Genomic DNA, 14,621 nt, shown 5'->3' on the forward strand with positions numbered 1-14,621 from the left:
TATAATTGCTTAATTTTTAAGTCAAACTTGACATTAAGCACCTATGTCTACATCATACTTCGTGTATAACATATTCTTAATGACATTATTTGTAGTGGTAACATGTATATATTCAAACACTGACATCTTTTTCTCGGTTTTATTCTTTATTTTTAGGTCTAAGAATGGTTTGGTGAATACAGACCCTGATGTCACGTACCAAATATCAAAGCAGTACACAGTGGTTTAAGAGAATTAAATAAACTATATAATTTGTTATAAACAATTTTCTCCCAAGAACAAAAAACCTACAACCTCTTGGGGGGGATATCCACTTTTCACACAAGGGGGATAATTTGAACAAACTTAGCAATAAACAATGTCAAACCAAATATCTTAACACATACCGTTTCATATAAGATTAAAAAAATAGTATTTAAGTTTTTATAAGCCATGTTTTGAGCTTTTGGGCATGATTTGAACGAACTAAGCACAGGACCACTAGTTGATGTTATTAAATCCCTGATCCTTGCAGTTTCAGAGATTTTTTTAAGTTATTGTCAATAAAAGTCCATGCAAGCAATGTGACAAATAGGGTGTTGCCAATTTTAACACAAGGGGCATGATTTAAACAATCTAAGAAGTGGACCAATTTATAATGTAACCAGTTATAAACCCCCTGATCCTTGCGGTTTTACAGGAAAAGATTTAATCGTGTGACCACTAAGGCGTTGCAAGATTTGACGCCTGGGACATGAAAATGTACTATAAATTTACATAAAACAATATATCTTAATTCTAAGTCCAAAAAATGGTCAGTGAACATGGACGCCAACTTGCCAATTGCTCCTGCCTACCTGCGTGAACATGGACCCCAACTTGCCAATCAACATGTTTAAAGTGTAAATTGCCCCTGCCTACCTGCACTTCCTCATTGCCGTTGAACAACAGCGCCGCCAGGAAGGCCAGTAACTCTCGCACGACCATGTCGTTGGGGCGTGAAAGGTGTTCAAGTGTTCCTTCAATGCTATTCATCTTGTTAAGAGCATTCTGAGCATTTTCTATGGCATGCAGTTGCTTTTTGCACGAATTTATGTCATTTTCAAAGTCCTCTGGTAATTTCACGATCTCGTTGTGAATGATGCCACGCAGAAGCTGTAAGCATTTTATGTCCAAATCCAACTGCTCAATTCTTTCTTTCTCGCTCAGATCAGTAAGCTTCATGGAAATCCTGAAAAAAACAACATTTTAAAACATTTAACATTTTGGTAAAAGTAATATCATAAAAACAGACAATACCATACGAACACCTTTAAAAAAAAGTAAGTTAAAGAAGGTTTATTCTTTGCCTTAATATAATTACAAGTATCAACCCTTTGCATGCTGGGAAATTTGTCGTCTGCTAAACTGTTGTCTGCTGAATTTCTAAAATTAGCATTTTCTTCGATTTTTTTCAAAGAATATTATCAGAATAGCAAACAGTTTGGATCCTGATGAGACGCCAGGTTCTGTGGCGTCTCATCTGGATCCAAACTGTTTGCAAAAGCCTTCAAAATTCGGTTCCCGCACTGAAAGGGTTAACCCTTTACCACTTACATACTTGTTTGATGCATTTGTAGTTAAATTTAGAATTTAAATTTAGAAAGTTAAATTTAATTTCAGACCTTTCTTGTTAGATTCAAATTTTAATGGCTTCATTTTTTACCCTTAGATACTAATGAGCACCAAACAGCATAAAACCTGAACAGGCTGCAAGTTACTCGCATCCTGTTCTGGTTTTATGCTGTTTGCACTTTGGTTCTGAGTGGGAAAGGGTTAATTCATGTTTAAGTAAAAGATCATGGTTAGGTTATTTACAAAACCAATATAACACTATTATACATGTTGAGAAAGAAACAGAGCTTTTGTAGGACACCACTCTTGACTTTTTTGTGCATACCAACATTTATGCATTTTTTCTTAAACAAACTTTTCAGATAGTGCTTTATAGTCAATTAATTTATTGTTTCTATCAAATCAGTGTTTGAAAAATCTGACAAGCCAGAAGCCACTTTGACCTTGACCTCACACCCTTAATGCAACCTTGATGCAAGGTTTCTTAGTTTGAACATAGGTCATTTCTATTTCTAGTTATCGGGCAGACCTCATTTCTTCATTTTAAGTAAGAGTGACTGTGACCCCACGCTTTCTTTATGCCTAACCATGAGAGTTCTTGATATAATTATAATATCATTGTATCAAGTTCTTGATATAATTGTTATATCATTTTATCAAGTTCTTGATACAATTGTGATATCATTGTATCAAGTTCTTGATATAATTAAGATATCATTGTATAAAGTTCTTGATATAATTATGATATCATTGTATAAAGTTCTTGATACACTTATGATATCATGGTATCAAGTTTTTGATATAATTATGATATCACTGTATCAAGTTATTGATATGATGATTATATCATAGTATAAAGTTCTTGATATAATTGTGGTATCATTGTATCAAGTTCTTGATATAATTATGATATCATTGTATCAAGTTCTTGATATAGTTATGATATCATTGTATCAAGTTCTTGATATAATTATGACATCATTGTATGAAGTTTGAACAAGAGCTTTTTCACAGACAAAACTGTGGTTCCTAATCTGTTAAATGTCTGAATTAGGGATGGGCAGATAGACAGATGCAAGACTGAAATAAGGTGAATATGAACATAGTTCAATTCTAACAATATTGTCCTCTATCAACACACCGCGTTTCATCAACCTATCAAAAATGCTTTTTAAGTTGTTGCAGGATCACGATTTAAGTTTTCACTTATTTCTGTAACCAAAGTAACACAATTCTATCACCATCAAGTTAATTATAATTTAAAACAGGATCCATAATTAAGTTTTCAATTATATATGTACCCATAGCATCTGTAGCCATACCAATAACAATTTTTGTCTGATGAAAAAAGAAGAAATAAAGTGCATATTCCACATTATGTCCTTTTTTAGTTAATATGATTTCATCAAGCTTAAAAACATTTTTAGTAATTTAATGTTTCAATCATGTCCATAACCATAGCAACCAGAATTTTTGTCTGACGAAAAAAATTCAATAATGTGCATATTCCTATTGGCGCTCTATCCACATACAAAGTTTTATTTGAGGGGCATTTCTCTAGAATCAGCTTAAGAAATATTTGAATATATTTATTCAGGTCTTCTGGTTTGAAATTTCTTATACATTCTTTTGGCTATGAATTAGGTTGAAAACCTAGGTAAGATGGCTATGCTGAAACAAAATTTGCCTATTAGCTCATTTTATTATGTAAAAAAAAATGTATTAAGTACAAATGAAATCCCTTGATGTATTTCTGACAAAATGTATAATTATAAAAAATTCTGGCCTGACTCAAAAATGATTAGTGATTTTAAGTTATTTTATAATTTGAGCTTACAACTAAAGCATGGAGTAAAAGAACAGGCAACATACGAGAGAGCATTGACGATTTTCTCAGCCAGCTTGTACTTCTCATCAGGATCGGTTTCCTCAGGTTTGATGAAGATGTTGATGTGAGCTTGGAACTCTGGGCCCAGGGGAAGCTCCTCATCACCTCCCACCTCCGAGTAGGCTATAACCATAGCAACAACAGAGTCTAGAAATAAGCGATGTTAATCTCACAGCATAGGATGAGTTCTCAACTGCAAGTATGCAGCTTAGGATAGGCTCTGTAGAAAAAAAGTAATCTTATGTTATTAAAATCCCCTGCAAAAAATTAATTGTGTGACAGACGGACAGATGGACAGACCGACAGACGGACAGACATACAAGCCAATTCTATATCATTCCGCCTTTGGCAGGTATAAAAAGTAATAGTTTAAACATAACCACTTACGGGCATGGCTCGGATAGCCAATCTGTGTCTGCACATCATTTACCCCACCATAAGCCAGTTTCATGTTTTCGGCAAGTACGTTCAGTTTGCGGTTGATGTCTTCCTCCCCCTCGTAGCATTCCTCATAGGCCTGTGGGGCAGAGACACGTTAAATTGTATATTAGCCTTGCCCTGGGAAAACGGGGTTTAACGCATGTCTGTTTTTGAAAGAAAGTCTTAATTTAGAGAAAATCTATTTCAGAAGGAAAGTGTTTTCCCTGATTTGCCTGTGCAGACTGCACCGGCTAATCCGGGATGACACTTTATTTGCATGCATTTAAGCCCCTTTTTCCAGAGTGAGACTCATATGTATGCTGCATGTTATGTTACGCTGGTATATAATGTTTTAAATACTCCAAGGAAATAATCTGACCAAGGCTTGAGAAGAATAGCTTGGGTTAACTTAATTCAAGATAAAACTTATTTTAATACTGTACCAAAACAGTTGCAACCAAAAGCGAATGTTTGCAGCACCAACACTTTTCAGCAAGGACAAATAAGCAAATGGAAACACAATCATTCAATGCTAAGAGATAATGTGGTAATTATTCTTAATTGGGACATGATTGGCCCCTTAAATTTCAGTGCCATAGAAATCCCAACACATTTCTGCTTCATAAAAAAAAATCTTTTACCGTAATGCCAAAAAAGTGTGCAAAAGACTTACAATTTTTCTGCTTTATGGAAACCTCTGATACAAAGTACCACACAATTGATCCCTCATTATTTCCACCCCCTTTCATTTACCTTGCGAGCTTCACTCCTGACATCCTGACAGTTGAGACCGTTGCCATATTTCTCTTGGAAAGCCCCCATCTCCTCGGTGTCGAGTGTTGAGCGCGAGAACAGCACGCTCATGCATGACACCAGGCTCTGCATCTGACGCTCCATACTCACCAAGGGCGACAACACGTCTAGGAACATCTGGCGGACAAGGAGAGAAGTAGCAAGTGTACATGGGGACAAACTGTTAAACATGCGGCTGGTAAACTGTTCAACATGCGAAGAATTAACAAAGTGGACTCAGTGCTAAACAGCTAATCATGAAACAGAGGAAAGAATAGGAAAAGTGAACTTGAGAGTAACTGTTAACATGGCAGAGACAGAAGAATAAGAAAAAAGGATTTGTGGGTGTAATCTGTAAAACATGGGCTGTTAAACTGTTAAACATGGGGCTATTAAACTGTTAAACACGAGGCTGTTAAACTGTTAAACATGGGGATGTTAAACTGTTAAACATGGGGCTATTAAACTTTTAAACATAGGGCTGATAAACTTTTAAACATGGGGCTATTAAACTGGTAAACATGAGGCTGTTAAACTGTTAAACATGGGGCTTTTAAACTGTTAAACATGGGGCTATTAAACTGTTATACATGGGGCTGGTTAAAACTGTTCAACACAGCAGAGTGGACAATTAGCAGTGATCTTGAGGCAAAAGTGTCAAAAATGTAAGAGATAGAAGAATCGGAAAAGAATTTGGGGAAAAACTATAAAACATGGCAGAGATAGAAGACTTTGAAAAGGGGCATTGTGGTAAAAATGTTTAACATGCAAGAGATAGACAAATAAGAAAAGGGAACTTGAGCCTAAACTATAAAACATGCAAGAGATAGAAAAAGGAACTAAGAGCAAAACATGGCAGAGTGGAAAATTAGCAGAGTGATCTTGGTGCAAAACAGTTTGACATAAACGAACATGAAAAATAAGCAAGGGAACATGTAGCCAAGCTGTTTAAAATGCCAGAGATTTAATAATTTCTAATAGGAACTGGGGGGTAAACTGTTCAACATGGCCATATTCGGAAGAATAAGCAAGGTGTATGTGTGGCCAAACTGTTAAACATGGCAGATTGATCTTGGTGCCAACTCTTAAACACATTCAAGTCAGAAAAATAAGCAAAGTGGACTCAACCGCTAAACATGGCAGAAATCGAAGATGCAGGAAGGAGAACTTGGGGGGAACTGTTCAACATGGTAAACTAGGAAAAATAAGAAAAGTGCATATAGGGCTTAACGGTTAAACATGACTGACTAAAACATTAACCCATTTATGCCTAGCGTCTAGAAAAAAGGCATTATGCGGCGTCTCATCTCGGTCTGCGCTGTTTGCTTAAAGGAATTTTCTGTAAGAAATATTCTAAATATAGAAATAAATATACTAGACATCCCTAATTTTGAAAATAAATCGATCCAATTTAGAAGGATGGGAGAGTTCACTAGGCATAAATGGGTCAACAGATAAATTTGTTACTGTACTTGAACTACCTTATATTAAGATAACCTTAGTTCAAACAATGCCTTATTAGCCACATAATAAATAGAATATTGCCAATGTGAACTAAAAACCTCCATAGATTAATGAATATCTTACAAGTAGTTGCAATAATCCAACTCCCAGTTATTGACCCTCTGGGTCCTGGGATGAGCTGTTCGTATGTACTCATAAAAGCTTAGAGCATTCAAGAAGAACTAATCTTACAAGGATCTATGATACAAAGATTTCCACTCAACATAGATTATAACTTAGGATTACACATCAAAGATTTTTACAATTAGAAAAAAAACAGGCTAAATCCATGTGCATCAAGTGTCTACCCAGATTATCAAGTGCAGTCTGTGACGGCAAATCAGGGACAACACTTTCTGTCTACACTGTGCAGTCTGTGACGGCAAATCAGGGACAACACTTTCTGTCTACACTGGGTTTTTGTTAAGAAGGGTCTTCTTTTAAAGAACAAGAGATATGTGGGTCAGAAACACAATGCCCCCTATTGCGCCGCTTTGAAGCCATATATTTGACCTTTGACCTTGAAGGATGACCTTGACTTTTCACCACTAAAATGTGCAGCGACATGAGATACACATGCAAGCCAAATATCAAGTTGCTATCATCAATATTGCAAAAGTTATGACCAAGGTTAAAGTTTTGGGACACACACAATGAATGACTGACTGACTGACTGACAGACAGACAGACAGGCCAAAAACAATATACCCCAAATCATTCGATCCAGGAGCATACAAATTCCATAAAAGCAGAAAGTATCATAATGATTTGCTTGTGCAGATTGTGAAGGATGCTCTGGGGCGATACTTTACCTACATGCATTAAGTCTGGTTTTCCCATAGCGCTGATCAACCAGATAAAACTGATTCAGACAATATACAACTGATATTACAAACAACAATTTCAATACGAAGACCACATTGTATCTAGTTTACCCTTTCCCACTTACAAGCAACGTGCAAATGGCTATGTTCAAACAGCATAAAACCAGAACAGCCTGCAATCATCTCGCAGTCTGTTCAGGTTTTATGCTGTTTGCTGCTCATCAGTATCAACCCGGTATTGGTTGGATATGAAGCCTTTAAAACTTGAATCTAGTAAGAAAGGTCTTCAATTAACCCATTTATGCCTAGTGGACTCTCACATCCTTCTAAATTGGATCAATTTATTTTCAAAATTAGGGATTTCTAGTATACTTATGTCTATATTTAGAATATTTTTTACAGAAATTACTTTTAGCAAACAGCGCTGACCCAGACTAGACACTGCATCATGCGGCCTCTCATCTTGGTCTACGCTGTTTGCCAAGGCCTTTTTTCTAGACGCTAGGTATAAATGGCTTAAATATATTTTTCTAAGGAGCTACAAACGTGTGCAAATAACTATGTAATTGGTAAAGGGTTAATTCTTTCACGATTTGGTGGTACATTAACTGGTTGGTACCTCAAACTTCTTTGCCAGCACATCAATGTTGGCGGGCTCTGAGGGGTGGCTGGCCAGATCTGGCTGGTAGTAGCTGCGACAAAACACCTGAAAACAGCCACCATCAGTCAAGAATATCCACTATTGCAATGTGTTTTTTCACCATTGTGGGAATGGGGCCGGGTCCCTTAATGTTGGGTAATATTGCATCCTTTTGACTATAATTAGGAAATTAATGATGTTGCTTTTATGATTACAAATACTTAAACATTGATAATGAAAGTGATTTCAATATTATATTTTATAAAGTTCAACTTATAGAGCTGGATTCAGAGATGCATGACATGCTTATATTCATTTAAAAAAAATCTTTTTTGGAAACTTTCAATTCGGTTTTTAAAGGTCCCATTTGGGAAAAATATATGCTTTTTTCCATTGGTAATGGGTCCTCCTACCAGACCCAAACTGGAACGAAAAAAACAACACTGTATTGCTTGATCTAAGATTTGCATGCGATATACTGAGGTATGAACCTCCGATTATTCAATTGATCAAGAATGAAATTTCCAAATTTAATTGGATTATCATCATAACAAACACATGAAAACAGTCAAAACCTATCAACAACTGGGCCACTATTTGGGAACTTGTATTGCTTGACCAAATTTGCATGTGAAATACTGAGGTATGAACATTCTATTATTTCATACAGTTTAAATAAAATTTGCAAAAGCAATCAGATTATCATAATGCTCACAAAACAATTACATTATACAGGTGTTCTTGAAATATAATACAAAACAGAACATGTCAATACATTAATTCATTATTTCAATTGCATAACTTTATGCAGCAATCAGGTCACACAATAGTCTATATATAGTATACATGCTTATTTACCCTAATAAAGCAAATGCAAGAGTCCAATGACATCTGGAATTTATTTGCTAGGATTCATTGGCGTCGCTCTGGAGAGAGGCGACTAGTATGTAATGCATTTTTTTTTCGCTTATGGGACTTGAAGTTATTTTAGGGATCAATGTGTATATTTTTATTTTAAGAATATCTTGCATAGTGGTGATTTTTTGTGTAAATTAGTGTTAATAAGTACTGCATTTGTGCCTATTACATTTATTACAACATTTATTGCCAATAATGCAAAGCTAATTGTTTTAATTAATAACGGATCCACAACTGATCACAGGGGAAAGATCACAGGGACTGGGCAAATACGCGAAACTTTCTGGTTTTGTATAAAAACTAAACATAATCAAAATATATTTATTTTGTGGTTTTTCTAATTTGCTTATTTAGTGGAGAATCAATGCAGTTCGATATTTGACGACCTAGCGCGCAAGCAAGTTTATTGGAAGGCATAGTGGTACAAAAACGTACAATGTATTAGTTTATTTACAGACATATAATAACGATTGCTATACACAACTTCACCAAATAGCAGTACATAAATGATGTCAGCCGGAATAGCTCAGTTGGGAGAGCGTTAGACTGAAGTTGTTTACACAACAATCATCTAAAGGCCCCCGGTTCAATCCCGGGTTCCGGCACGAACGGAACAGTTTGGCGGCTGACAATTTTTTTCAGTCAGGTTAATAAATATAATAAAGCTTTATTTTATGTAGACATTTTAAAATCCATTTTACAACAATTGGACATTTTTATTAAAATTAATGGATGCCGCGTGGTGACAACTAATTAAAATTTCGTACATCACATAAAATTCTTATAAAAAATACATGTGTTTTTATATTAACAAATAAATGCAAACAACACATCTATTATCCATGTATTTTTATGGTTGTCTATCATAGGCCCTAAGTACTATCCCTACCACATATAGAGCGCGAAGTTCGACACGTATTATTGATTGTTACAATGAGTTGCGATAAAGGAAGCAGCCGCTTATCAAGGAGGAGCTGTGTCCCAGCAACCTGTTTCCCTAGAGTCAAGCACTCCTCAGAGTTTTTTTTTTTTTTTAGGCCACGACTTTTATATTTCTTGGTTTACAAAACCGCCGACCCTAATTTTTGGAAAATGGGAAAAAAAAATAAATCGGAAAATCGTCTTTTTTTTAAATATTTTATTCCCGACCGCACTGCAAAACGAGCGAAACGAGAAAAAAACGATCCGGTTTGAGTACGGTTGCGAATAAAATCAAGTAAGTACAATCAACGATTGGTTCACATATATTCAATTGCAGAGATCGGGATATTTTTCAATGTGACACAATATGTACCAGTCCTTTTATGGGCACTTCTCAAAATTTATTTCGGGTAAAAATTACAGACAATAAGAAAATCAGCGTCAGTCAAATGTCGACCCCATCAAAATTTATTTCCGTGTCTGTGACGCAACTATATTGTTTAACATGTTAATTATATTAAACAAACCCGATAGTATTTGATAATTAGTATAAATAATCCAATAAAACACTGCCATTATTTACGATATATGTGTTTAGGAATTTTGTAAACACGTCCGCCATAGTTTATAGGAACTGTACAGAAAGTTTGGAAATCGGAACAAATCGGTATATCTCGGAAAATCATTGATAAATGTATTTGTCGTTTCAACGCTTTGGGCCGAGTAATTTCGGCAAATCGGAACTCAACTTGTGTAAAACACTAGCTCAATTAACCGTTAAACTCCGCCTCCGTTCTCTGCAAAAGATTCGAAGGCGGAGCTATGCACGTGCTTTTATTAAATTGGAGGATTGCAATTGAGAACCAAACACACAATTGATTCGGCATGTTGATTGCTAGACAAAGGAAGCCAATTTTTTCGGCGCGAAATTTGTCGCTTTATTGCTTCCGACAGAAAGCGGCTTTCCTTTGATGACGTCAAACTGTCAATTCACACAGACTGCACATTTTCGGAAGACTTTAACCGACTCCTTGTTTACAATTCCAGTAAAAAAAAAACACTTGCTAACATTAAACTTTGGATTAAATTATCAAAATAAAGCAAAAGCGAAGTTGACAAATATGATTAAATTAATTCGCGTCAGTTCAAATAAGACGTTTTGCGTTGTAAATCAACGAGTTTTCATGACAACAACAACTTTGACAAACATTACCGCGACGACGCATGGATCGATCTGCCTCGATTTTTTTTTTTCATGTACGATCTCATAAGTCGAGTAAGAGCAAACACATACCGGGTAATATGTGTATGAGTAGTTTATCTTATATAAGATTTATGCAACGGGCATCGCATTGCGTAATGGTGCGCATCCAATTATGGAAATGAAGCGCAGTTTTTCGTTTTAATGGGAGAAGAACGCATGTCATGTAATGCAGTGTTTAAAATTGCCTGATGTTACATAATGTGCTGTTAGGACTCATTTCATTTAAAGATATAGATGTGTTTCATTGCATAATTTGATTTTTTGTCTCTGTGTTTAAGGTTATAAAAGATATGTTGTCTTTGTTCTGATGTTATTAGTATTAACTTTTTTTTCCAATGATGTTTTTTTTTTTTTTTTTTTTTCGACCGCCCGATGGACCATTTTCAAAATAATTTTTGTAAACCAATAAAAAAAAAAGTCGTGGCCTTAAGAACCACATATAGAGCGCGAAGGGCGACACGTATTACTCTCCAGGTGGTATGGGCCCTTTAGCATTATCCGACCATTACGTCCATAGTTATCTTCCTTAGAATTTGAGAAATTTTGAAATCGTTGTTTGAAGTCCAAAATTTGTATCCCATTGTTCCCAAACTTGCACAGTTTTTTTTTATCAATGAGGACCCAACCCAAACTCTATATGAGCAATATCGGACCATAAGTCCAGAATTATGTTTCTTTGAATTTAACAATAAAAGTGAAAAACTGCTTGGTTAGGTGATTATGTCAACATTTTTCATCAGATTCTTTCCAAACTTACAGTGTCTTCATATCAATGAGCATTTTTACCTCATTTAAAATGAGAAACATCAGGACAATAAGTCCAGAATTTTTTTCTATTAAATTTGACAAAATAAACAATTTCCACTTGTTGAAAAGATTTCACAACTTTTGTCTGAATCTTTCCAAACTTGTTAAGTGTTTTTATATCAGTATTACTCGATTCCTATTGAAAATGATAAATATCGGAGCAATAAATCTATTATGATCTTTTACTGAATTTCAAAGTATTGTGAAATGCAGCTTCTTTATGCAATTTACAGTTTTCATTCATTTTTTTTTCAAACTTTTACACTATTTTCATATCAATGAGTACTCAACCCCTATCGTAAATGAGCAACGTAAGAATAAGTTCAGAATCATCTCCCCTTGAAGTTGAGAAAAATATGAAATTACGCTTACAAGATCAGGGTTTTCATTAGGAGGCGGCCAGCGGCCGATTTGACCGCCTCAAATGTTATTCAGGCCGGCTCAAATTCAGAAAGAAAATTAAAAAAAAAAACATCAGCAAATTTTCACGACGATGGCGAGATATTTAGTATTCGTTAATAAACTAAATGTCTGAAACGGAAGTACAAATGTAAACAACCTTAACCGATATATGTTAACTCCTTTCTCATTAGTCGAATTGATATAATTGTCCAATCATGGAGCGGGTAACGAGACTGTACGACTTTGATTCAAGGTCACAAACTGTGACAAAGTCAACAATTGAATATGTCAAAAAAAAGAGAAAAATAAACGACTTTTTCGTTTGTGTTTCGAGTAAGAACGATAGTTCGCTGTTGAAGTTATCTTGTTCCAGTTTTGTTAACGTTATATCATTTACCGGAACCTCCATATAAATGCACTTTCCTGCTACACTTACATTTCGTTTTTTATTCGATTTTCGACAGATTTAGTTGATGTTTGGTTTCTCCGCGGAGTTTTGATCCTCCGAGCGGTAAGTGGATTTATTTGTTACCACATTTTACAGGAGGGTGAGTCTTATTTGCAATAACTACTTGTGGACTAGTCATTTAAATTGGTTTAGTTATATATTTTGAAATGTCATTGTCATTATTGGAAGTTACAACTTATTAAAATGTTAAAATTTCCAGTGTTTGTTTAATTTAGATTTTCATTATTACTGTAAAGAATACATGTTATGTACTGCACAGAAATTATACATTAAGCTAGGGCCCGGGCCCTTCGTCCCCGACGGGGACATTTCACCTCAGACCCATGCATCTACATGAAAATTTAAAGAAATAGATTGTGATATTTGCTAGCCAAAGTATTTTTTCTGTTTTGAATCTCTTAAAAATACAGGTGTCTTAAAGCTCAGGAGAAGCGATTTCTTTGTTTCAAATAAGCTAAATTGCAGGTGCTTCCGGGGGCCTCTGGCCCCCTGTCCAGGGTGTGCCCTGAACCCACCGTGGGCCCTATCGGCACCCAGATTTTATTTTCAGGATTTCAAATTTGGGACAATTGACACCCCTGAGAGTTGATGCAACCTGAGGACTGAACAATTCACATTAATATCCTCTATTTTAACTGAGGAAAGTAATGTAAAATATGTGCCCAAAATCGCTCAGAAGCCACGATTTGGCACCTTTATTTAAAAAAAATTCAGGGGAAGCATGCCCCCGGACCCCCCTAGCAGGTTGGCCTCCTCAAATGACTCTAAAGCCTGCTACAAAGAATCCTAATGAAAACCCTGCAAGATGAAGCAGATTTTCTAAAACCTACACAGTTCTGTTCCATTAATGAAAACTGCACATGGATGCCAGTAAAAAAAAGGAAACCAATGTAAATAAAATGAACTATGAAATATTTTGGGGTTACAATACAAAATCATAGATAATGGTTATTTGGGGGTTATAACACAACATCATAAATAATGGTTATTTGGGGGTTATAACACAAAATTATAGATAATGGTTATACCAGTATCTTTTTCTACTTTGTTTAAAATAATCGGCCAATATATTTATATTTACAGTAGAAGTGCTTAACTATATGAGAATAAATTGGGATGTCCAAAAACTTTGTGATTGAAACTTAGATTTAAAATAGAAGCTATACAATTTTAATACTGTCAAAGAAAATCGAGCCATATATAACAGACAAATATTTAAAACAAACTACATATTTTTAACAAAAATTAATTTTGATATCTTTACACCATAGCCCTTACTAGCTATGTCATTGTATGCTTATCTGTTGCAGTATATTAAAAAAACATTACCTGAAGGAATGGCATGACGGCATCAAACAAGTAGTGAAGGGAGCCTCTCATCTGCTCAGACCGGTCCGCTCCTCTCTCACTGCAATAAAAGTCACACAGTAAGTCATACAGGACAAAGCTTATAATACAGTCAGTCATACGGGACAAAGCATATCATACAGTCAGTCATACAAGACATATCTTACAATACAGTCAGTCATACAGGACAATGCCTATAATACAGTCAGTCATTCAGTACAAAGCATATAATACAGTCAGTCATAAACGCCAAAGCTGTTAATACAGTCAGTCATACAGGGCAAAGCTTATAATACAGTCAGTCATACATGACAAAGCTTACAATACAGTCTGCCACGCAGGGCACAGCTTATTATACACTCAGTCATACAGGACAAAGCTTACAATACAGTCTGTCATACAGGGCAAAGCTTACAATACAGTTAGTTATACAGGGCAAAGCTTACAATACAGTCAGTCATACAGGGCAAAGCTTACAATACAATCAGTCATACAGGACAACTCTTATAATACAGTCAGTCATACTGGACAAAGCTTATAATACAGTCAGTCATACAGGAAAAAGTTTACAATACAGTCAGTCATACAGGACATAAGCTTATAATACAGTCAGTCATACTGGACAAAGCTTATAATACAGTCAGTCATACAGGACATAAGCTTATAATACAGTCAGTCATACAGGACATAAGCTTCTAATACAGTCAGTCATACAGGACATAAGCTTATAATACAGTCAGTCATACAGGACATAAGCTTATAATACAGTCAGTCATACAGGACATAAGCTTATAATACAGTCAGTCATACAGGACATAAGCTTATAATAGTCA

At 35.3% G+C, this 14,621-nt stretch overlaps 2 protein-coding genes and 1 non-coding gene across 4 annotated transcripts in view; 2 read left to right on the forward strand and 1 right to left on the reverse strand.

The window, feature by feature from the left end:
* The window catches only part of LOC127833488 (aldehyde dehydrogenase, mitochondrial-like), a 315,090-nt gene that overhangs the window by 260,623 nt on the left and 39,846 nt on the right, over positions 1–14,621 (forward strand). The window lies entirely within an intron of this gene.
* LOC127833498 (inositol 1,4,5-trisphosphate receptor type 2-like) overlaps positions 1–14,621 on the reverse strand; it is a 183,782-nt gene that overhangs the window by 59,535 nt on the left and 109,626 nt on the right. The window contains exons 40-45 of the mRNA XM_052358786.1: positions 13,771–13,849; positions 7,640–7,726; positions 4,655–4,831; positions 3,869–3,998; positions 3,466–3,604; positions 901–1,210 (exon numbers count right to left, since the gene is read on the reverse strand). Coding sequence (XP_052214746.1) covers positions 901–1,210; positions 3,466–3,604; positions 3,869–3,998; positions 4,655–4,831; positions 7,640–7,726; positions 13,771–13,849 — 922 coding nt within the window. The remainder of the gene's footprint in view (positions 1–900; positions 1,211–3,465; positions 3,605–3,868; positions 3,999–4,654; positions 4,832–7,639; positions 7,727–13,770; positions 13,850–14,621) is intronic.
* Trnaf-gaa (transfer RNA phenylalanine (anticodon GAA)) lies at positions 9,094–9,183 on the forward strand. Its single transcript is given in 2 exon segments — positions 9,094–9,130; positions 9,148–9,183. It is a non-coding gene; the product is annotated as a tRNA-Phe (tRNA).

This window comes from Dreissena polymorpha, chromosome 6, assembly GCF_020536995.1.
Source record: "Dreissena polymorpha isolate Duluth1 chromosome 6, UMN_Dpol_1.0, whole genome shotgun sequence".
Taxonomy (NCBI): Eukaryota; Metazoa; Mollusca; class Bivalvia; order Myida; family Dreissenidae; genus Dreissena; species Dreissena polymorpha.